Here is a 25178-nt window from a genome sequence, read left to right as displayed (position 1 = left end):
AGTGCTCTTATTATGACCACAAATGACTTCCACATTGCTCAACTCAGTGATCAGTGCTTTGACCTCATCTAACCTATTAGTTACATTTAATAGAGTGGAGCACTTCCTCTCCTTAAAACCCCGTTTCTACTTGGCTTCTAAGATACCATACTTAACTGGTTGTCTACCTGCCTTTGCTCTTTTTCGGTCCCTTGGTGGTTTTTCTCACCTCCCTGATTTATAAACATTGGACCACATTCTTAGCTTCAGGGTTATCTGTAAAATGGGATAGTATCTAATTTATAGAGGTTTTAGAAGATCAAATATAGTCATGTGTGTGAGAGTTTTTATGACTTTAAAGTTTGGTGACATATGTATATAATACTTTATTACGTTTTATTTGTATTATTTATATTTTATTTTTATTATATTTTACTTTTATAATATATAATATCTTTTCTTTTATTATATGTTTATATTTTATAAAATAGCAGATGGTTCTGCCTTGCATTATATTCGCTAGTAATCACTTCTTAATTTTTCATTACTTGATTATTTTATCCTATCTAGTTAAGTGTAGTTCAATAATAATTTTCACTGGTTGTACATAAATTATGTTTTAGCTTCTTAACTGTCAACTTATAGAAATCTTCTTTAAAGCTTCACAAATTACTAACAAATTGGTGTGTTAATTCTTGTTAATCATCTGGTAGACTATAGGAGGTTTATTTTCAGTAAATTTGCTTAAATTATATCACTCCCTTCAAGCAGTGGTCTAAGAATCCTAAACCCTGTGATCTAATCCAAGTGCTTTTATGTAATGCAGATTTCTAAGCCTCTGCTCTCTTTGTTTATTTAATGTAGTGAATTAGATGTTACATTTCTTATAGCAATAAAAATATTAAACATTTGATTTTGATGTAAAAAGACTTTTTTAATGTTTATTTATTTTTGGGACAGAGAGGGGTACAGAGGATCTGAAGTGGGCTCCACGCTGACAGCAGAGAGCCCAATGAGGGGCTCAAGCTCACGAACCATGAGATCATGATCTGAGCCGAAGTCAGTTGATTAACTGACTGAGCCATCCAGGCACCCCATAAAAAGATTTTTAAAGTTAATGTTATTAATATACATTTATCATTATTTAATTAATTTAATTAAAGATTCTCTCTCTCCCTCTCCTCTGCTCACTCGCATACTGTCTCTCTTTCTACAATGAAAATATAATATATAGATATATGTGTGTGTGTGTGTGTATGTGTACAGTGTAATGAGGCAAGCTGATAAACATTATTTATTAAAGAAATGTATAAACTTCATTGTCTTTTTGAAACATCACAAAAACCTTTTGATTCTGTGATTTAAGTTTCATGTTTTCCTACTGTAGTTATGAGTTTATTAGAAAATTATCCCAAGTAATAATTTAGTTCACATAAAGAACTAGAAGTTTTGGCCCATATTCATGAAATATTGTCCTTGTTAAGTGGCATAATTATTCAATCTAACTTAATTTAATCTTCATTAAATGGACTTTTTCATCATTATATTAAGCATCCTCTTTCTGTTTTCTTATGATTTAAGAGTGCTAGAAGGTCAGGCTATATGAAAACTCAGAATATCAGATATTAGTGAATAAAAATTAATAAACTAAATGGAAAGGAGACTTAGTAAAACATTTTAATTATTTTAGTGACAAGGGGGTAGTGATTCTTTGATATGATATGGGGAAGGTATCAGATTGATAGTTTGCTTTATTATTTCAGGCAATTAAAATATCTCCTTAACTATATTTCTAACTTCCCAATAGAGAACAAAATAATTTTAATTGCTTAAGAGCAATTATTTTAAAATGTTAATAGCAGAGTTCATGAAATTGTCAAAGAAATTAATATGAAATACTCCAAAGTAATGTTTTCAGCCAACTCTTTCAAGAATAGAGCCAACTTTAGATTAAGCCTAGACCAAATATCTGACTCTGCGGTCTAAGAACTTTTAACAGTCTGGGTAGGAGAAAAAATCATTTTTTGAAAGAAGGTTAGCACTATTCTGGAAAACCAAAACAAAATCGTGCATTACCAGTGACTGCCTATCTCTCTCCTAGGATCCATTATATTTATTATAACATTTAACTCTCAAAATACAGACTTGTTTCCCTATTTCTAGATGAAGGATGGGGGCTCATTGTTACATCAATGTGCTGTCTACAGTTGTAGTTACATTGCAGAAGGCCACACTGAGATTTTTGTTCATGTAATTTTAGAGCTAGAATGACCTTACCAATTGTGTGGCTTACTTTTCTAATTTTACAGATGACAAAATAGGGCCTCAGACATTTTTGTGCAAATTCCATAGCTAGTCACTGACAGAGCTATAGCTAGAATTCGTAACCTTAAATTTCAAATGTGATCTCTTTTATACTATGTCTATTGTTTTCTGCAAAAACAGACATTCTCTCTCTCTCTCTCTCTCTCTCTCTCTCATTTTTCACCATTGCTTTATTCACACCTGAGAACCACAATTTTATGGAACTCTCTTTTCATAGCAAATGTTTTTTTTTTTTCTTTATCTTAAAAAAACAGAGATATATCAATTTCCAGTAGATTTAATCACATATAAAGGACTTTTCCTTTATTTGACACTTTCTGAGCTATTTTTCATGTTTTAGCCTAGCTTTTCAACTACCTCTTCAAGTATCTTATTAATAAGGTCTATATTTTTGTTCATTTTCACCTTTGTTCCTAACTGTGTTCTCAAAGATAGTCCTTTTGTACCTTTAAACTCGTTTGGTTAGTGACTACACTAAAGGAATACTGCTAAGTTCTTTAGTACCAAAGATAGATTACCATAAATCAACATCTTCGAATTTTAAGAATTCTTAAGATAGATTTTTCATGCTTTATTAGATTTTAACCTTATGGGAAAACAAATTCATAAATCTCTATTAAAAATAAAATTATCAGCCTTCTAGATCAGAGATAATATTCTTTTTGTCCTGTTAGACTTACATAATTAAAAAAAAACTTTAATGTTTATTTATTTTTGAGAGAGAGAGGGAGAGAGGGAGAGAGAGCGTGAGGGGGGGAGAGGCAGAGAGAGAAGGAAGCCAAAGCAGGCTCCAGGCTCCACACTGTCAGCACAGAGCCCGACACGGGGCCTGAACCCACAAACAGTGAGATCATGACCTGAGCCAAAGTCGGATGCTCAACCAGCGGGGTCACCCAGGTGCCGCTAAAGTAATAAAAGGTCTGTAGATGGTTATTTTCTTATTTATTTTTTTTTTTTAATTAAAGGCAAGTGGTCAAACTCTAAAAATCAAAAAACTTCATGTCAAAGGAAAAAAGACTAATGAGTCAAAGAAAGGCAAGAAAGGAACTTTAACAGGGGATACTGAAGATGAAGACTCTGCATCTACAAATAGTTCACTGAAAAGAGGAAACAAAGACCTGAAAAAAAGAAAAATAGAGGAAAACACTTCTATTAACTTGTCAAAACAGGAAAGTTCTACTTCTGTTAAGAAACCTAAAAGAGATGACTCCAAAGACCTCGCTCTTTGCAGGTATTAATTATTTCAGACACACGTACTCATTTTTTTGTTTAGAAACTTCCCACTGTGTTAAAGGTGACTTTTGGACAACTTTTGACAGATAGGAAAATGTACAGTCTACAATATCAGTAAATGTATTTCATCTCTTTTAATAAATGAATTTGCATTGTTTTTACTTGAAGGATTATAAAAGCTAAGTTTTTAATAAAAATAGATAATTCTAAAGCATAGATACTGACTTCAAATATTATTATTTTTTTTTTTAGTATGATCCTTACTGAAATGGAAACTCATGAGGATGCGTGGCCTTTTCTACTTCCTGTAAACTTGAAACTCGTTCCTGGTTATAAGAAAGTTATTAAGAAGCCTATGGATTTTTCCACAATTAGAGAGAAATTAAGTAGTGGGCAGTAAGTAAATCATTTCAATTCAATATTTATTGAATGCTTAATATGTGTTGGGTAGTCCTCTAGTGAGCCAAAGACACATTAAATAAAAGCCCTACCTTTGGAGGGGTGTGTGTGTATATGTCTGTCTGTATGTGTGTTTGGTTAGACAAGTCAATTAGAATTTTTTGAACAATGGAAAAGCAGTGTGATAAAGCTGCTTTTGACATTGAAGGCCACCTGACCCAGCCTAAGAGGTAAAGAAAAGTAACAGGGAAGTCTCCCAAAGTAAGTAAATAAATAACATAATTGAGAGCTTTTATCATACATCAGCGGAATATTGATAACATCTCGTGTGGATTTAATAAAAATTGACTGTAATATTTTCAGATTGTTATAATGTAGAGAGAGAAGGTCATTGGAAATTTTAAATATTAAAAGTTTTCTTGTGAGGTCTTGGAGAATACTAAAAATTTACTTCTTAAAATGTGAAAGAAAACTACTATTTGCTCTTCTCTACCACATTCTCTTTGTGATCCTACCCAAAGAATAAAGTGACTTCCTGGCCACAGTTAATGATATTGGTTAGACTACTTCAAATTCCTACCAGCAAGTAGCAGCTGTTAGTGGAATTGAGTTGGTTCTGAACAGTGGCCCATTTTGGAGCCACAAAAATGAGGCTGTTCACTTACCAAATAAGCCCACACAAAAGCATCCCCCATGTAAGTGGCCAGGAGCTGGGAGCTTGTGTGTTCTCTTCTCCATTCTCCTCTGTTCCTCTTACTCCTTCATACTGGTTTAGCTTAATCTACCCTGTGACCGTAATTTCAGGCAAGGTCACAAAAAATATGGAGAAAGAAGGAATTTTACATTGAAGAATAACCGTAAGATAGATTTTAATCACATTATTATTGGTGGTGGTGGTGGTGTTGTTATCCTTACAATGCAGTATGTTGTTTAGTTCCTCTTAAATGTTCTTTTGGTGAAAATCACTGTGCTCCATAATTTACATTCAGTGTAGAAGAGTTAAGTAGAATTTAACTCCTAATAATCAGTGTCCTTCTCACATGTATGAAAGGATTTGAGAGACTGATCAAATGATTAACTTATTTCTTTGGAGACTGAAATGTCAGCCTTTCAAAAGATTATGTCTGTTTTGTTTTATTTTTTAAAAAATTATAGAAGGGATCTGCCCCAAATCAGAAAACATTTAAAATTATTAAAACTATTGGTTCTAATGTGAACCAAAAAGCAATGGCTGCTGTCTGGATATAAACTAGTTCTCTAGCTTTTTTCTTTCAAAACAATGAGATGTTTAGGTGGGCAGCATCATGGGCTCTATGATCAACATGGCCACGACAAGACTTACACAGAAAGACTTGACATGTGTCTCCAATTCCTGGATGGAGGATCAACCTAAGCCTCCAGATCCCCAAAATAAACACCAAGGCAGAGCGTAGACATTACCAAACATTAGCACACCCTTTTGAGAATGAGGCCTGGTGAATGGAGGAAGTCACAGCAGAAGCAGGCAGAGAGAGGGAAGCAGTTCTCTATAATCCTGTTCGTGATGCCAGCTGTGTGGGAGGCAAAATTTAGTGGATTCAAACCCTTCTAAATCCAAGTTGTTTGATTAAACCCAAACTAATAAGTTGGAACCAAAACTCATAAACATTATTTCAAATGTTTAAACTAGAAATGTATAAAGTAGAGTGGAGGAAGTACCTACTTTAGCGACTCTTTCTGGGTTCCATATACTGCTCCATCCTTCTGTAAAGGAAGAGGGACAAGACATAAGAATAGTATTTGTTTCACCAGAATTCTAGTCTCCCCAGCAAAAATCATTAACCTTCTCTTACAGTAAGGAACAGTCTAAAGAGGTAAATGTTTCTCAAAGTAACCTTAAAATATTTTATAAAAATTATTCCCACACATGTTGTATGACTCCGTTTATATTAAACTTCCAGAGTAGATAAATCCACAGAGAAAGACAGATTAGTGGTTGCCAGAGACAAGATAGGGAGGGATGGGGGTTAACTGCTTAATGGATACAGGGTTTCCTTTGGGGATAATGGCAGGGTTTTGGAACTAGATAGAAACGGTAATAGTAAATGTCGTGAATGTACTAAATGCCATCTTAAAATGGGTAACTTTATTTTATGTGAATTTGCCTTCATTAAAAAATAATCCCCAGAAGAACAGGAAAATAGGTGAGGTGACATAAGTTCTGAATTAATTTGGTGAGCCCATTGCAGATAGAGAAAAGTTACTCCTTTTATTACGGCACATAGTAGAATGGAAGTGGGAAGAAGGGGAAGACTATACAAGACAGTCCATCAAAGAAATAATTCTACTTTCCCAGGTCTCAGAGCTTCAGTGTGTACTTCATGGGTATTTCTAATAGGTAAATTATTTTAGTATCTAGCTTACCGTAAGCTAGAATTAATTTAAATTTCCAGAAGCCGTCTTGTGAACTGTATTGGTTTGGCTTCAGTTGGCTTCAAACAAACCACTCTTTTTTTTTTTTTTTTTTTTTTTTTTTTTTTAACTAATGAGTTTAGGCAGATTCATTCACCTTTCTGTTCTTTTCTCCATGTTCTTACAGAGAAAGAGGATTGGACTTATTCTGCCAAAAAAGAACTTGAAGCCACAGTGCTTCTTATGGAAAGGCAGGTCCTCATAATGTTACCTCTGATGAAGGGATAACACGTACTTTTTTTTTTTTGGCTTGTTTTGGATTATCACACTCCAGTGCTTTAGCAAAAGAGCACATTTGAAGAGAAAAGAACAGAAATGGGAAATGGGGCTGATTTAACACAGAGCAATATGTCCTGAGATGTATGTGTGTAAAGGCTACAGGGCAAGTATAACGTTTACAGTGCATAGGAAGTATTTACATTATTGCGACTAAATATTTTTTTTATGTTTATTTATTTTTGAGAGAGAGAGGGACAGAGCGTGAGCAGGGGAAGAACAGAGAGAGAGGGAGACACAGAATCTGAAGCAGGCTCCAGGCTTGGAGCTGTCAGCACAGAGCCCAATGTGGGGCTCGAACTCACGAGCTGTGAGATCACGACCTGAGCCAAAGTCAAATGCTTAACCAACTGAGCCACCCAGGTGCCCCACAACTAAATATTTTTGAATATGAATGATAGGGTACCACAGTTGGTCAGAGGAACTAATAAATCAGTCAAGTGGGATGAGTCTTGGGACGGAGAACTGTGTACAGGTCAGACAGGAAATTGGATGTGGGAAAAAGGCTAGTTAGTTGAAATATATCTTGATCTTCAGAGAAATGGTTTTTTTCCATTTAATCTTTTTAAATCTTAACTACATGGTTCAGAACACATGCAATTTTTTAAATGCATATCTATAAGAAAGTACAATATGTTTTCTGTCAGTTTAAATGTAGTTATCCTAATCTTTTTTTCTTTCAGTTTTATTTTTCCTTTTACCTTTTATTACATCTTCATTTGTTGATAAAAGAAAGCCACCCTGTAAACACAATCTCTAAATCATGTGTTTTCTTTCAGATATCCAAACCTTGAAACCTTTGCTGTAGATGTCAGGCTTGTTTTTGACAACTGTGAAACATTTAATGAAGATGATTCTGATATAGGCAGAGCTGGCCACAGTATGAGGAAGTATTTTGAAAAAAAGTGGACAGATATTTTCAAAGTGAGCTGAAGTTATAATAACCTCTCTTTTTTTTTCCTTTTAAACAAGGACAAATGAGACCAGCAATGTGAACTGTATTTACATAAATGTGCAAGGCACATACATAATGACTTTTTTTTCCTTAAAATAAGCATCACAAAAAAACAAAAAAAAAAGTATCAGAAGAATGATACCATTTTTAAAGGCTTCATTCCTACAACAACCAAGGCCCTTGGTTATTGGTTTGTGTGATTTATCAGCTAACTTAGGTAGAACAGGGAAGCACACCCAAAGAATTTTCAAAGGAAAGGGTGTTATAGTGCAATAGCAATTAAAATATATCAAATCGCACTGAATATTCAACACCAGAGCTCTAATGTGGGAAATGGTTCTCCTTTCCCTCTCAATAAATATCTATTTTTCATTTTTTTACTTTGTAGTTTATTTTTTAGTGAATGTATTTAATTTTATGAATTATTTATGATTAAACCACATCCAGAATCTTCGTTTTCTGTGAAAAGGAAGAACTAGAAAATTGCTTTAAATCTTGAAAATACAACAAGGAATGTTTTAAAATATAAAACAAAGCCAAGTTAAACTGTTTACACTGATGTGCTATAAAGCACCAAAAATAAACTTTACTGTAGAGTTACAAGTACATTTATATATATATATATATATATATATATATACATATATATATATATATATATATATATATATGTTGCTGCATCACTTGTGTAGTTAAATTGTATTTCAAGACAGTGAAGAAAAATTGACATGTATATACTGTTCATTATTGTTTATATTAAGTCTTGTTTTAAATATGTATTATGTGTATATATTGTTTGGAGACATTATTGTTTATGCCTTAGAAGGATTGTAGCATTTTATTTTAGTCTGAAGGTAATTATAGCTATACAGCTTGTACAGTAATTATCCTCTACCAACACTGTGGCGTCTCCTTGATCTTGGTAGTGCCTGCCTTTGAAACAGGGTGTAGGGGATATTAGTTTTCCATTTTTCTATTTTGTTATATAATTTTAAGCCACCAGGGCCTAAATTAAAGTATAATCATTTGTATCCATGTGGAATAAAATTGTGACAATTTCCTACACACACAGTATTTTTTCATAGAAACATTTCCTTCCCATTTGCCTTGCCTCAGAAATAAATTTAAAAGACATTTGTAACCACTGTGTTTTATCTACTGTGTGTTGTGGTGGCCTGTTGGAGGCAAATAGATCAGAATTTTTTTTGTACCTATGTAAGAGTACTTGAAGTTTTATTTAAAATAAAATGTTGTGAAAAAGGTAGCATTCTTTTTTTTAGGAGTGTTATTTTTCACTACTATGTGTGGCACGGATACAATAAAAGACTTTTACAAACTAGTTTTTTAGTTTTTCTTAATGAGCCTGAAAATGTTCATTTAAATTTGATTTTTTCAAAATCATAAAGGAGGAACAACAGACTGTAGCTCAAAGGACAGTGGGCTGGATGGAGGAGGGTGGTTTTAAGTCAAATGTTGTGACTTGCATCTCTGAACAGCATTTTATTGTTTGTTTTTTTCATATTTTCAATATGAAAATTTTAGAATACATTTTAAAAGTCTTGTTCTGAATGAGAAATGTCTCTACTGGTAGACATATAACCCAGTTGTCAATAAGCAAAGTTGATCCTATGAATTAGTCTAATAAGTCGTGAGCTACCAATTCAAGCATTCTTGAAATATGATTTGATGCCTTGCTGGGCTCTGAGGAATCAGTGGTGAACGAGACAGGCACAGACCCATCGTGGAGCGTACAGCCTAGTGAAGATGTGGTCCTGAGACGATGTCCTTAGAGAATGGTTTTAATAGTGAAGGAAGAGTAGAAAAGTTTTGAAGAAAATATTACTAACTTTAAAATGCTTCGAAGCCACTGAGTATTTTCCAAAATTTCTAGATTGTTTGTGGAGACTTCTATGAAAATCAGCTGTTGTTATGTAAATATGTCAGTTTTTGTTAACCATATACTGCACTGATGCCTTAAGGGGCTGGTGCTTCATCAAAAAGACTATGTGAAGAAAAGAACAAGGTGGTGCTGTGAATAAAGTGTCTGGTTTCTGTGTTTATTGAACTGCCAGATGCTCCATGGGGAGTCTTCTTCATGGGGGTGTTGTGCCTTAGGGATGATACATGCTTACATTAATTTATATTAGATGGTATATAAGCAGCTTGATAATAATATGTCTGGTGTCTGAGGAGCTCATAAATGAGAAATAAAATACTTAAACACACAAAGTACAATTTTTCAAGAGTGATAATTTTCTTTTAAAAATAAATGTCCCTGAAAAAAAAAAGGAAATCTTGGTAAATACTGGCTCCTTTATTTATTTTTTTAATGTTTATTTACTTTTGAGAGAGAGAGACAGAGAGAGAGAGAGAGAGAGAGAGAGAGAGTGTACCAGCAAGAGAGGGGCAGAGAGGAGACACAGCATCCAAAGCAGGATCCAAGCTCTGAACTGTCAGCACAGAGCCTGACATAGGGCTCAAACCTGCGGACTGTGAGATCATAACCTGAGCTGACATCAACCACTTAACCAACTGAGCCACCCAGGCGTCCAATAGTGGCTCCTTTAGATTAGTGTCTTCGTTATTGTTACTCACCAAGGGTAGGCGTTCAAGAAGTGGACATGATTGGAAAAGGGCAATTGGTCTGGGTAACTATTGTTACTATAAATTTGTGGATCCTTTGTTTTGTGAATGAATCTTGCACTGACAGTACCCTGGGTTGGGTATATCTACAATCAACCAGTATCATTTTTCACTTTAAATATAATAACATTTTCCTTACCCTCTGCTGTCACACAACAAGTATACGCAACATACTTTAAACTAGGCTTTAAACCTGAACACTCTCCACTTTAGTTGTTTTTTTTTTTTTTTTTTTTTTTTTCAACGTTTATTTATTTTTGGGACAGAGAGAGACAGAGCATGAACGGGGGAGGGACAGAGAGAGAGGGAGACACAGAATCGGAAACAGGATCCAGGCTCTGAGCCATCAGCCCAGAGCCTGACGCGGGGCTCGAACTCACGGACCGTGAGATCGTGACCTGGCTGAAGTCTGACGCTTAACCGACTGCGCCACCCAGGCGCCCCTCTCCACTTTAGTTTTGATGGCTCTGTAAATTATATGTGGCTTCCCCACATATTTAGATTTAGATTATCACTCAAGGAGTAACCAACCAAGAATAACTGAGTAATAGAAACACAGAAAACACAGAAAATAGTCATCAGTTTGAAATATGTAAAGAATAATTCAATATTTATTTAGTTGTTAACAGTAGTGAAAATTGAACAGTGAAAATTTATCTATGGGTACACGTTGAACTCATAACTAACTTACTGTAAATGCAAGGTGATTGTTTTTTCTTGTTTCAAACCCCAAACGAAATTTGTTAAAATCATCAATTTAATCAAAATTATGAGGATCTAATCTGTCCTTGGTACCTTATGCACCCCCTCTGTGTTCCTTCTCTTTTCCATCACCTCCAACCTCATCCCCTTTCAAGAAATTTAAAGTCCTATTCATTTAGCCACCCCGTAAACACATTCTCAACCAGGAAATCTGGTATCAATCATTTACTCCTCCTGTAAATTTTATTTGTGGGCTCCCTCTCTTCAAGGTTATTTGTATCTTAAATATGTCCATTTGAGAAATGAAGGAAGTTTGTGTTCTGTTAAAAGAATTTCATGCCGGGGCGCCTGGGTGGCGCAGTCGGTTAAGCGTCCGACTTCAGCCAGGTCACGATCTCGCGGTCCGTGAGTTCGAGCCCCGCGTCAAGCTCTGGGCTGATGGCTCGGAGCCTGGAGCCTGTTTCCGATTCTGTGTCTCCCTCTCTCTCTGCCCCTCCCCCGTTCATGCTCTGTCTCTCTCTGTCCCAAAAATAAAAAAAAATAATAAAAAAAAAACGTTGAAAAAAAAAAAAGAATTTCATGCCAACAAGGAGACAGAGTAAGTATTTTTAAGAGAATCAAAATTTCCCTTCCATAGGATTATGACTCATAAAAAAAAAAATACAACACTAGGAAACTAATAGAGCCTTATCTACTAGGAACTTGGCTCTAGTGAGAGATCTCCCAAACCTGAGAGGGCTACACTACTATACCTTAAAGAAAAAAAAAGTTAAGCCTCAACTGTATACAATTGAGGTAATTTCTCTCTCGATTCATGTCACATTCTTCACATTGTTCTTGCAAAGACTTTCTTTTATTTTTCTAGTTCTTCATTCAGCAACTCTTCGATTTCCTTCCCCCCACGTACAAATACTTTGACGTGTCTTTCCAATTAGCCTTTTATATATTTATTTAGCAACATGTGTATCTTTACAAATATACAGTGTGCAAAACTGTTTTTTTTTTAACTTTATCAGTTGCATTATGCTATAAATTTGTTTTTCTTTCGAGTTTCAAAAAGTAATGTGTACATCTAGTTCACTACTTTTGATTGCTGCAAGGTATTCCGTCACAGGCTCATACCATACTTGGTTTCAAATTTTCTGAGAATGAAAATCTAATATTGCAGTGAATATTGTCATACATATCTTCTATGGGCCTATGTGTGGAAGCCGGTTTCCAGGATGTTTCCAAATGATCTCCACTTTCTGGTATTCATGCTCTTGTATAATCCTTTCCCACATTGTATCAAGGTTAGCCTGGATGACCAACATAATATGGCAGAGTGATGGCCTGTGCATTCCCAGACTAGGTCATAAAATACATTGCTGCTTCCACCTTGTTTTCTTGGATCACTTGCTCTGGGTAAGCCCAACTATTGTGTTATGAGGATACCCATCTGGAACAGCCAATAGCTAGCACCAGCTTGCAAGCCAAATGACTGCAGCATCTTAGAAGTGGCTCCTACAGCCCGAGTTAAACTTTCAAATGACTGGAGCCCCAGCCAACATCTGGACTACAGTTTCATTAAAGACCCTGAGCCAAAACTACCCAACCAAGCTACTTCTGAGTTGTTGCTTTTTTTTAATTAAAGGATAGTTTACATATTAGCGTCAATTGTACATCATAGTGATTTATTTTGTATATACTATGAATTGATCTCCATGAGAAATGTAGTTACTGTCTACCACCATATGAAGTTATTACAATATTATTGACTCTGTTCCTATGCTGTACATTATATCCCCATGACTTTATTTTATAGCTGGAAGTTTGTACCTCTTGATTCCCCTGCCTATTGCAGCCCCCTTCAAACCCTTCCTCTTCTGGTAACGGTGTGTTTCCTGTATCTATGAATCTGTTTTGCGTGTTTTGTTTCTCCACATATAAGTGAAATCATATGGTATTTGTCTTTGTCTGACTTATTTCATTTACCATAATACCCTCTAGGTTCATCTATGTTGTCACAAATGGCAAGATTTCATTCCTTTTTTGTGGCTAATACTCCGTTGTGTGTGTGTGTGTGTGTGTGTGTGTGTGTGTGTGTGTGTATGCACACAACGTATCTTCTTTGTCCATTCATCTGTTGACAGACATTTAGGTTGCTTCTATATCTTGGCTGTTGTTACAATGAACATAAGGGTGCATACATCTCTTCAAGTTGGTGTTTTTGTTTTCTTCAGATAAGTACCCAGAAATGGAATTGCTGGATCCTGTGGTATTGTTTTAATTTTTTGAGGAAACTCCATACTGTTTTCCATAGTGGCTGCACCAATTTATATTCCCAACAGTGTATAAGGGCTCCCTTTTCTCCACATCCTAGCCAATACTTGTTATTTTATGTCTTTTTGATAATAACCAATCTAATCAGTGTGAAGTAATATCTCATTTTGGTTTTGATTTGCATTTCCCTGATTAGTATATTGAGCACTTTTTCACATGACTATTGGCCATCTGTATGTCTCCTTTGGAAAAATTTCTATTCAAATCCTCTGCTCATTTTTTACTTGGGTTGTTTTTTGATATTACATTGTGTGAATTCTTTATATATTTTGGATATTAATCCCTTATTGGATGTATGTCTTGCAAATATCTCCTCCCATGCAGTAGGTTGCCTTTTCGTTTGTTAGTGGTTTCCTTCACTGTGCAAAAGCTTTTTAATTTGATGTAATCCCATTTGTTTATTTTTGCTTTTGTTGCCTGGAAAATGCTCCAAAAAATATTGCTAAGATTGATGTCAAACAGCTTACTGGCTATGTTTTCTTCTAAGAGTTTTATGGTTTTAGGTCTCACATTGAAGTTGTTAATCCATTTTGTAAATTTTTTTGTATATGGCATAAGATAATGGTCCAATTTCATGATTTTTCATGTAATTGTCTAGTTTTTCCAACACCATGTATCAAAGAGACTGTCTTCTCCCCATTGCATATTCTTGCCTGCCTAGTCATAGATTAATTGATCATATATGCATAGGTTTTATTTCTGGGCTCTCTATTCTATTCCATTGATGTGTTTGTTTTCATGCCAGTAGTATACTGTTTTGATTACTATAGCTTTGTATTATAGTTTGAAATCAGTAAGTGTAATGCCCTCAGCTTTGTTATTCCTTCTCAAGATTGCTTTGGCTCTTCCGGGTCTTTGTGGTTCCATACAAATTTTAGGATTGTTTGTTCCTTTTTTGTGAAAAACGCCATTGGTATTTTGATGAGGATTGTACTGAATCTGTAGATTGCTTTGGACACTATGGTCATTTTAACAATATTCTTCCAGTCTATGAGCACAGAATATCTTTCCATTTATTTGTGTCTTTAATCAATGTTTATAGTTTTTGGTGTACAAGGCTTTCACCTTGGTTAAATTTATTCCTAGGTTTTTTATTCTTTTTTATGTCATTATAAATGGGATTATTTTCTTAATTTTTGTTCAATAGCTTGTTATTAGTGTATAGAAATGGAACTGATTTCTACATGTTACTGAATTATTACAGAAACTATGAGATAATAAATACTGTTTTAAGTCACTCAGTTTTGAGTAATTTGTTACATAACAGTAGAAAACTAACTGCGATAAGAATTTCTCTAGGATCTATACAAGTTAGGTATGTGCACACTTTCCACGTTTTTGCCATATTACTCTCTGGATGATTGCACCAGTTTACACACCTACCAGCAGTGAAAGAGGACTCTTCTTCCCCATCCTCCAACAAATGTTCAATTTTTGTGTGTATTATTTTTCACTAACAATTTATTATAGATATTGAATTTGAATACCATGTTTTGAAAAGTATCAAACAATTTATCTAAATCATATTAGTAGCTTCAACTTTGTGTATGTTTGAAGTTTTTTGTTTTTTGTTTTTTTGGTTTTTTTTTTTAATGTAACTGTCATATCTAACCCTGTCTGCTTTCTAGGGATGGTAAAAACTGCACCAAATTTTATTTCAACCAAATTTTATTTTCAAGTTGATATTCAGGAGATGAAACATTTGCATTTGCTCTAGTTAGTTGGGACAGCTGATATTGCTAAAGAAAAAGCTTAGGTATATTGAACAGAAAATATTGAAAGTTCTTAGGTATTCCTGGGCCCTGTATATACCTATGAGTTAACTACAGCAAAAGTAGTGCTTGGAGGTGTGGTGGGTAAGGAGTTGGCTACATGCAGGGTTACAGGAAAAGCTAATTTGGATCCTCTGTATCTTCAGTCGAAGAGAATTTTGCACCTTAGTGTTTAAATCAAGAGAGAGGCAGTAGCAAAATTAATATGAGATCTGTTTGTAGTTTCTCTACCTTGATCATACACGTGAAAATCATTTGGGTTGTTCTCATTGGATGACTAAATAAAAGTGTTGTGGGGTATAAATTGTAGATAGTTCATTCTTGAACTTAAAAAAAAATTCTAACTTTTTAACTAAATTTTTCTAAATGTTTATTTTTGAGAGAGAGTGAGCAGGGGAGGGGCAGAGAGAGAGGGAGACAGAGGATCCAAAGTGGGCTCTGTGCTGACAGACAGCCAGATGCAGGGCTCAAACTCAGGAACCGTGAGGTCATGGCCTGAGTTGAAGTCGGAGGCTTAACTGAGACACCTAGGTGCCCCAAAATTAAAAACATTTTTTTAAAAATAAGTATCAAGCTCGATTTCTAAGGGTATTCTTTTTTTTAAATTTTTTCTTTGACGTTTATTTATTTTTGAGACAGAGAGAGACAGAGCATGAATGGGGGAGGGTCAGGGAGAGGGAGACACAGAATCTGAAACAGGCTCCAGGCTGTCAGCACAGAGCCTGACTCGGGACTGGAACTCACGGACCGCGAGATCATGACCTGAGCCCAAGTTGGCCACCCAATCGACTGAGCCACCCAGGCGCTCCCATTTCTAAGGGTATTCTTATGCTCCCAGAACAGATTCCTTACCATCCCCTTTAATTAAAAAAAAAAAAAAAAAAAGAGCCCTAATAATCATGGTAGTGGATATCAAAGAATATGGTGAATATTGAGGGGGAATTCAGTAGCAAATGATAGAGGACTAAGGCTTAGAGCCCTTTGGGAATAAATCTTGGGCTCTGAAGTGAAAGGAAAGCTCAATGAGTTCATTAGATTACCAAAGGTTAGTGAGACACTTACATGAGGTAGGTTTGTATGGGAGACAGTGTGATGCCTTGAGAAGCTATCTATATACGTATTCTAGTGACTCCTCCAATTGTCAAAACATGTTTACAATTTCTTTTTTAATATTGCTTTCAGCATTTGTGATACGCTTTTCTGAATATTTTCATTGTAGCAAAGCTCAATTCTTTTGAATATAGAAGTGACTTTTTAAAAATAGGTTCTATTCAGCTATTAAAAACTATCACATAGATCTATATCAATATTGGTAAATGTAAAAGGTGATTATACTATAGAATGTATAGTAATTCTGTTAAAATATATTTAATGCACTTAGTGTGGGGAAAATTCTGAAGGGATGTATAAAAATGTTCACAGTGGTTTCTTCTCTGGTTGGTAGAATCTAAGAAGACTAACATCTCTGTCATCTTCCTTATCCGTATATCATAATTATCTTTGCAACAAATGTGCATTATTTTCATTTTCACATTTAAAAAGACACAACCAAGTATGGTAGATTTAGGTGGTAAATACAATGTGAATATACTGAGTAATACCATTTCAGGATTAAAGATCGAGGCATAACATAATTGAGATGTGACTTTCACATCTATTCTCTTAAGTTAAATACATTTCTATTGTATAGATATTTTCCATGTGGAAGACACTTTAACTGTATTCATTAGCTGTCTCCTTATTTCCTTCCAGCATCCACTCTTGTAGATATTGGTTGGTCATGTGCTTCAGGGGAAAGTGGGCCCTTTATCAGCCCCAGGAATGTAAATCTTAATTAGTACACCAAAGTGGCAAGTACACACCTCTTGAAAGTGCTTCACAAATGGGCAAGTGATACAATTCTGGGCAGATGAGAGAAAGTCTACTGGGGGACTTCTGGAGAATTTTCCAGAGGAGTACTGTCCATAAGGGTCATCGTGTCCATCACATTTTCTTCTTATGTAATAAAAAAACATGAATCTGAAACCAAAAATGTGGTGTTTTTTTCAAAAATGCATTTTTAACATCTTGAATTCTCTTAAAGAGCATTAATAAAAAGACATTAGAAAATAAAGAACTGAGAAAATGACACAGGAGAAATAAGAACAGTTTTTAATTAAATTATGGTACTTAGAATTTAAAAATCCATAAACAAGAAAAATACTTCTTGTACTAAAGAAGAGGAAAGGGCAAAGTGAAACAACCCTAATACATTCCTGAGTAGTTACTGTGGAACTGGGTAATTTCCCAAGCTCATCTCTCAGCTGGTCCAAACTTCAAGCTAATTTAGGACCCATTCCTATGCCCACCTGTTCTAATCACTCCAGCTCCTAGCATGTCTCCCTCCTTTGAGCTCTTGGCTACCCTCAACCATATATTTTTGTACTCACTAACTGATTCACACCCATTCCATTGCCATTGCAATTGTATTTCGAGAGCATGTATTGCTAACTAATTGCAAAGTTAGTTTTTCTTTATATCATTTTAAAAGTTCTTCTATATTCCTTAAGTAGCATTATTACAAGGAACAACTAGAAAATAAAGATAAAATAGGATTATTGCTCACAGTTACATAAGTAAAGAAAAATGCATAAAATTTGAATCTTTAAGATTCTAAGTTGAAGTTCCAACTATTTTGAGACTCTATCTGTCCTGTGAGAGAAAATAACCAGTCACTTATGTGATCAATGATCTCTACGAATTCTTACAATGTTTCTCTAGACTATTGGCAAGATACTTTAATATCTCACAAAAGTGCAAACTCATAGACTAGAGAACAGCTACAGCAAGGCTTCCCTCTCTGAACTTGCCTTTCCCTGCAGCTAACCATATTGGCCTCAAGGTCTCTGTGCTGTACTACTGTCATGTGTAGGCAGGGGGTTGTTTTACATATTTTACTTACAGAATATTATAACCAATTTGCTCATCAAATTAGTGAAGATTAAATATTACTCAAGTCTGTCAAGAGTGTGGAGAAACAGACACAACCACATGTTGCCTAAAGTGCAAACCATACAGCCCCCCTGAAAAGCAATATGGCAGTATCTATTAGGAATTTTTACACCCTTATGCCCAGGAATTCTATTTCTATTTAACAATTTCCTTAGTAAATGTCCGTGAATGTGGATAAAGATTTATGTACAAAGCCGTCTAATCCAGTACTGTTTATAATCACAAAAATACTGAAACAGGGAAAATGTTAAATAAATTGTTGCTGGAAATGTGAACTATTATACAGAATAATAAGCTACTGGAGAAATTTTAGGCATGGAAAATACTCAGGATATAAGTTTAAGTTTAAAAAGGAAGTTTGCAGGACTTTGTAAAATTATTGATATTTATATGAATGAAAGACTGAAAGGAAATAGTATCTCTGGGCTTTTTCTTTTCTTTTTTTGAAGTGTTGTTGACACACAACATATTAGTTTCAGGTGTACAACAGTGATTCAACGTTTATATACATCATGATCACCATAAATCTAGCTACCATCTATCACCATACAAAGCTGTCACATTTTTACCTATATTCCCGATGCTTTACATTGTATCCCTGTGTCTTATTTTATAACTAGAAGTTGTATCTTTTAATCCCCTTCCTCTATTTTGCCCATCTCCCACCTTCCCCCACTCTCTGGCAACCAACAGCTTGTTTTCTGTACCTGTGATTTGGTTTCTCTTTTGTTTCTTGGATTTCACATATAAGTGAAATCATATGGTATATGTCTTTCCCTCTCTGACTTCTTTCACTTAGAATACCCTTTGAGTGGGTAATCTTTGAGTGATGCAATTATTAGCTATTTTTCTTATTTATATTTCCTTTGTTTCCTACAAAGAGCTCTATTATTCATACAGTCACAAAGTTGTTTTTAGAAACATACTGTTTTGGCAATACTTTGGCATGTAATTAGGTGTCCAAAATCTCAGTCATGATGCACCCCTTATTTAAAAAATCACAGGAGCATCTCAAAATCATGAATTTTGATTGCCCCTTTTCTGTTTGTCTTTCTCATTACAAATAATTTCCAGCGATCTCAATTTCATCTTTAAAATGAGCATTTTAGGGGGGACTCGGTGGCTCAGTCGGTTAAGCGTCCGACTTCGCTCGGGTCATGATCTCACGGTCCGCGAGTTCGAGCCCTGCATCGGGCTCTGTGCTGACAGCTCAGAGCCTGGAGCCTGTTTCAGATTCTGTGTCTCCCTCTTTCTCTGACCCTCCCCTGTTCATACTCTCGCTCACTGTCTCTCTCTCTCTCTGTCTCAAAAATAAATAAACGTTAAAAGAATTTTTAAAAAAATAAAATGAGCATCTTAGGTGCTAGGTCAAATATATGACTTTGGTTTCCTCATTTTCTTTTTATAATGTTCCCTCATTAAACTCTAAAGTTGCATGGATTAAAAATAAAAGCTATCTCCTGATGGCTGATTTTATAAAACAATTCTTAAAGTAGACTGTATTATAGAATACCTCTCTCACATAACTGCAAACTAGGTATGCTTTTATTTTTATTTTTTAATTTTATTTTTTAAAATTTACATCCAAATTATTAGCATATAGTGCAACAACGATTTCAGGAGTAGATTCCTTAGTGCCCCTTACCCATTTAGCCCATCCCCCCTCCCACGCCTCCAGTAACCCTCAGTTTGTTCTCCATATTTAAGAATCTCTTCTGTTTTGTCCTCCTCCCTGTTTTTATATTATTTTTGTTTCCCTTCCCTTATGTTTACCTGTTTTGTCTCTTAAAGTCCTCATATGAGTGAAGTCATATGATTTGTCTTTCTCTGACTAATTTCACTTAGCATAATACCCTCTAGTTCCATCCACGTAGTTGCAAATGGCAAGATTTCATTCTTTTTGATTGCCGAGTAATACTCCATTGTATATATATACACCACATCTTCTTTATCCAGTCATCCATCGATGGACATTTGGGCTCTTTCCATACTTTGGCTATTGTTGATAGTACTGCTATAAACATGGGTGGATAAATGCCTAGTAGTGCAACTGCTGGGTCTAGGGTACTTCTATTTTTAGTTTTTTGAGGAACCTCCATACTGTTCTCCAGAGTGGCTGCACCAGCTTGCATTCCCATGGATATGCTTTTAATTTAAAAACAAAACAAAAAAGTCTGATCAACAGAAAACAAAAGACTTCTCTTAAAAGCTATGTTTTGTAGTATTACTTCAATGATTTACCAGAAGAGAAGCTTCAGTTAGGTTCTAACAGCCTCATAACTCTATTCAATATGTAACTAATCTTCCTTTTAAGGAGGATAGTCTCTGTATTATAGCAATAGCAATAGCCAGTGTAAGCTGATATAGGACTGGATAAGTACCATTACAAAAGGCAGCATGTATTTTGAAACAAGAAGGTGTCCTGTATATGCTGCTTAGTTTGAAACTGATCTAAGTTCTAGGATTATAGTAGTTTATTTACAATGTGCCCACAGTGTCACTGGCATGAAATTATGTGTTTTGATTGATGTTACTACAATTAAGTTATATAGCAAAATTATATTTATTTGACTAAACTATATTGACTTTTTTTCTTAAAGGTTGCTAATTTGCCAATATATACTTACTAATAACTAGCAAAATCATTAGCAGCTTTCAAAGTTTCAACAGTTCACTATATTCCTTAAATATTAGTTTTAAAATCTTTACAAAGAAAATTTAAAAATAAAAGTTGTCTGTATCTTTGATTTTGCATCTGGGAGCCCTATAATGTCACGTACTTATCCTGTACTTGCACTTGGTTAACAAGCGTTAGCATGCTTAGGAACGTTTTTCTGCACAACTTTTTAATCTCAAAAGTGATTGGCAGGACGACTTTGTAGTCAATTACACGCGAAACCATGGTTCATTCGTGAGCCCAGGAGACACACTCAAAAAGGTCGGAGGAATGAACATCGGCTTCAAGGTGATACCAGGATATCCACAGGGGCCTGTCCAGTGAACAGCAGGAACAGCAGGAATCGCAGGAACCGCAGGCTGCCCTGAAGAGATGTAGGAAACCTGAGCACGAAGACGATGACAGAAAACACCAAGTCATGGACCGCTGAGAGCCGAGCTAGCCTAAACAGAAAAGACAATCACGGAGGTCAGAAGAGAACAGACAATACACACGAGAAATGAGAAAGGAAGAAGCTTCAAAAACCCCGAACTGCAATAACCAGACAGTTGATACAATCCCACCTTTAAAACCATATTTCAGGCACTCGTTAGGCCTTGGGACTTCAGTTTCCTCAACTGGGAAAAAAAAAAAAAAACCCTGCAAATAAAGGATCTTCCCCAAACTGAACTCATCTGGAACCGGCGCCAGAAGTAAGGGACGTCCGCAGCGAAGGGAGGGAATGCACGCATGCGCCGCGGTGAGGGGCGGGCCCGGGGGGCGGGGCCCGTTTCCATTCTCTTTGGATTTCCGCGTTTGCCAGCCCCGCCCGCCTCACCTGCATGTCACGTGGTCCGCGCCGCTCCGAGGGCACCTGAGGGCGGATTCCGCAGGTCCTGGGTCTTCCAGGTGGAAGTGGCCGCTTCCGTGGACAGGTTTAGCAGCGACAGAGGCAGGTGGGGGAGCATGGCTGGGGTCAGCCGGCGAAGCCTCCCTACTCGGGGTGTCTGAACCTCTGGTCCTCGGAATCTGGTTCCTAACGCGCGACAGGGGCCAGCCAGCACCTGGACCGGAGCAGGGCGCGGCCGTGCGACCCGGGCCGGGAGCCGGGCGGGGCCTGCGGGCGTTGCGTGGAAGCCGCAGCTGGGCCGAGTCAAAAGCCGCCTTGCGCCCCGGAAGGCCTGACTCCCCGCCGGTCAGCCGGCAGCCCTCCTTCCTGGGTGGCTCAGTCCGCTAAGGCCTGGCAGGCTCTCAGATTAGGGCACACTCTTGGTCCCTACGTGCAGGGGGAGTAAATCGCGGGCTTTATTTGGGGAGATTTGGGGCAAATCCCCGGTTTGCTTTGGATTAGATAGGGATGCGTGTGTTGACATTGGCGAGTTCACCGGCCGACTCGGGGATGGAACCTCTGGAGTGACAGCTGAGCCCTGAGTGGAGACGCCCACACCCGGAGGCAGGAAGCGGTAGGCTTGAGAGAGCTTTTCCAAACAGGCTGTTCTTTCAAGTGGTAATGTCGCTATTTGGTCTGGAACTGCAAAGGGAGCTGAGTGCCACAAGGGTGTGGAAGCCAAAGTTTATTTGCAAGATTACCTATGTGTACCTGCACAGTTGGGATTTGGGAGTTCTCCCAGAAATCACCGCCTGATCTTGCTTGTTTTCAGTGCGCTAGTACAGGTGACAATCTATCAGGACATAATGTGGTTTGCTTTTTTTTTGTTGTTTTTTGTTTTTTTGGTTTTTTTTTTAAGACTTTATTGAAGTTTATGTTTGGAAAAAAGAGGCTGAAGTTTGGGCTATGATAAATATTGGTAAAGCTATGCTCCATATGTTTGTAAAGAATTCTGTAAGTAACATTTTAACAAGGGATCATGAATTACAATCTAAGAGTATTTCAGCGCCGATTATTGTTTCATTTTGCATTATTTTTTCCCCTGCTGGATTTTTTTTTTTTACTATTGGTAGATTTATTTTAAAATTTCTAATAACTTTATATTGTGTTCATATATGATACTTAAAGGTAAAACTCAAATGGATTTGGGAAAAAAATATGCAATAAATATTTATTTGAGCATGTTAGGTGCCTGACACTGTTTTGTGTGCTATGGATATAGAAATGAGCAAGATGGACAAGATCTCTACTCCCTTGGAATTTACATTGAGAAATAAGATCCCAAAAGCAAAGGGAAGAGAATTTCAACATGGAAAAACAACTTTATGAAGAGCTAGGACCAAATCCATTTGATCAGGGAGGCTGGAAGGAAATGAGGGCAAGGAGGAGTGGCAGGACTTGAGATCTGAGAAGCAGGCAAGAGCCAGATCATATAACATTTTATAAGCAGTGACAAAGGGCTTGGATTTCATTCTAAATTTGTAAATTTGTTCTTAAGCGCAGTCTGGCTAAGTCCTTATTACCACTCTTTCTCTTTGGTTTCCTTCTCTTGGTTTCCTTGACTTATTAAATTGTTTCTTCACCTCAAGTGTTCGATATCATTTTATTCTTTATTAAGCAAGATGGTGGACCACGAGAGCTTTCAACACTCCCAGTGAAATTTTGAATGAAACCGTTTGTTAGTTTTTATGAGTGAACTGTGCAGTTAATGCATCTTAAAGATAGAGCTTTAGCCTTGCCTCCCATCCTCTGCAAGGAGCAGCCGAAACAGTTTCTTAAGAATGGAAAATCTTTTTGAGTTGAGAGTAGCCAATCTGGAATGAGGCATCTTTGAGAAGTAATTAGTTAAGGGAAAGGCTTCAGAGGTGAAATACATACTCAAGGTTTTGGATGTTCAGTATCAAATCAGTTTGAAGTTACACAACAAGGTTCTTTTTCAAGAGTTATGGAACTTTATTGGTGTGCCGGTTGTGACTGTGATCATCATTAGAGTTTATAGTCTTATTGGCATTTTCTCTCCCAATTATTTTCATCTCAAGTATAATAGTTTGTCCTGTAAAAATATGAATGTAGGAGCCATCTCTGAGAAAACTCTTGAATTGATTTTGACTCTTTTATGTGGACTTGAGTTGTATTTATTTGATTCCGACGATGAAGTAATCTTTATTTAAAAATTGCAGGACATTTTACTTCCAATAAGAAACATGGTGAAACTAATCCACACATTAGCTGATCATGGTGATGATGTCAACTGCTGTGCATTCTCCTCTTCCCTCTTGGCCACTTGCTCTTTGGACAAAACAATTCGCCTGTACTCCCTCAGTGACTTTACTGAACTGCCCCACTCACCATTGAAGCTTCACACCTATGCTGTCCACTGCTGCTGTTTCTCCCCTTCAGGACACATTTTGGCTTCCTGTTCAACAGATGGTACCACTGTCCTATGGAATACTCAAAATGGAGAGCCTTTGGCAGTGATGGAACAGCCCAGTGGTAGCCCCGTGAGGGTTTGCCAGTTTTCCCCAGACTCCACTTGTTTGGTGTCAGGGGCAGCTGATGGAACGGTTGTTTTGTGGAATACTCAGTCATACAAGTTATATAGGTATGAACGTTTAAATCCTTTCTGCTTTAATATTTAAATTAAAATATTACAATGCTCAGTCGTACAAGTTGTATAGGTATGAATATTTAAATCCTATTAACAAGTCTACCAAAAAAATAAAAATAGAAAGCAGAATATTTTGATGACTTGAAGAAGCAGATAATTTTCAGACACCACAAGGAATAACATTTTGACTTGATTTCTGAAGGACATAAAAACAGATGTTTAAGTGGTTCTTATAGATCTGCTTGGCTCTGAGAGTTTTATATTTCCAATCTTTCTCTTGTAAAATAAGGATTAATCTGTTAGACTTTTATGGATTTTGACTTTAAGAGCTAGACGAAGAAAATGGTCTTTTGAATAAGGTTCAGTAATCTTAGGCTTTATTTTTGTCACTCATGACCCAGGTGTTCTCAATAATAGACCAATGGTAGGTAAGTCTCACCTAAAGAGACACAGCTATTTTCCTGACTAGGATTCTTGCTGGGTGAATAATCAACCCCAACCCCAGATAAAAGAACCTTGTGATTAGTGTAGTGTTGTGTTACATTTAAAAAACAAGCAAACGAAAAACAACTGAAAACTCCTTTTAGATAAAAATACATCAATTATGTTACACTGGTAATGTTCTGTTGCAACTTGCCAACATGAAAGCTATGTATTTTTATGTACATTGTGGTGAAATACAGATAACAAAAAGTTTACCCTTTGAGTGTTTTTTTCTTTCTTTTTTAAAAACATTTATTTTGACAGAGAGAGGGAGAGAGCTTGCATGCACTAGCTAGGGAGGAGCAGAGAGAGAGACAGACAGACAGAATGCCAAGCAGACTCCATGCTGTCAGCACAGAGCCAAAATCAAGTCACACAGATGTTTACCCGACTGAGCCACCCATAAACTTTTCAATATTACCAAGTAAAATAGCCCAGTATACTTTCTCCTCCCTGCCCCCCAGCATCATTCAGAGCACATGCCAGCTGGTAAA

At 36.3% G+C, this 25178-nt stretch overlaps 3 protein-coding genes across 26 annotated transcripts in view; 2 read left to right on the top strand and 1 right to left on the bottom strand.

Moving 5' to 3' along the window:
- Positions 1-8957, top strand: part of BAZ2B (bromodomain adjacent to zinc finger domain 2B) — a 434498-nt gene extending 425541 nt beyond the window's left edge. For all 20 annotated transcript variants that reach the window (XM_042948879.1, XM_042948881.1, XM_042948880.1 and 17 more), the window contains 3 exons: positions 3270-3535; positions 3790-3933; positions 7443-8957. In XM_042948879.1, coding sequence (XP_042804813.1) covers positions 3270-3535; positions 3790-3933; positions 7443-7596 — 564 coding nt within the window. In that variant the 3' untranslated portion in view covers positions 7597-8957. The remainder of the gene's footprint in view (positions 1-3269; positions 3536-3789; positions 3934-7442) is intronic.
- A 1148-nt stretch (positions 8958-10105) lies between these two features.
- Positions 10106-25178, top strand: part of WDSUB1 (WD repeat, sterile alpha motif and U-box domain containing 1) — a 62989-nt gene continuing 47916 nt past the window's right edge. Inside the window, exons 1-2 of one of the 5 annotated variants that reach the window (XM_042948921.1) lie at positions 21500-21656; positions 23774-24195. In XM_042948921.1, the coding sequence (XP_042804855.1) occupies positions 23798-24195 (398 nt within the window). In that variant the 5' untranslated portion in view covers positions 21500-21656; positions 23774-23797. Of the gene's footprint in view, positions 10267-21499; positions 21661-21846; positions 22168-23773; positions 24196-25178 lie in introns of those variants that run through there. The other 4 variants (XM_042948919.1, XM_042948922.1, XM_042948920.1 and 1 more) reach the window with 4 other exon arrangements.
- On the bottom strand, positions 20223-23799 carry LOC122226020. The gene is made up of 4 exons (XM_042948668.1): positions 23784-23799; positions 22090-22235; positions 21543-21937; positions 20223-21168 (listed from the first exon to the last, which is right to left on the bottom strand). The coding sequence occupies exons 1-4, from the start codon at positions 23797-23799 to the stop codon at positions 21009-21011; spliced, it is 717 nt and encodes a 238-aa protein (XP_042804602.1). The 3' UTR covers positions 20223-21008.

Source organism: Panthera leo, chromosome C1, assembly GCF_018350215.1.
Source record: "Panthera leo isolate Ple1 chromosome C1, P.leo_Ple1_pat1.1, whole genome shotgun sequence".
NCBI classification, from domain to species: Eukaryota; Metazoa; Chordata; class Mammalia; order Carnivora; family Felidae; genus Panthera; species Panthera leo.
The sequence above is the reverse complement of the archived record's forward strand: the minus strand, read 5'-3'. Positions and strand labels throughout refer to the sequence as shown.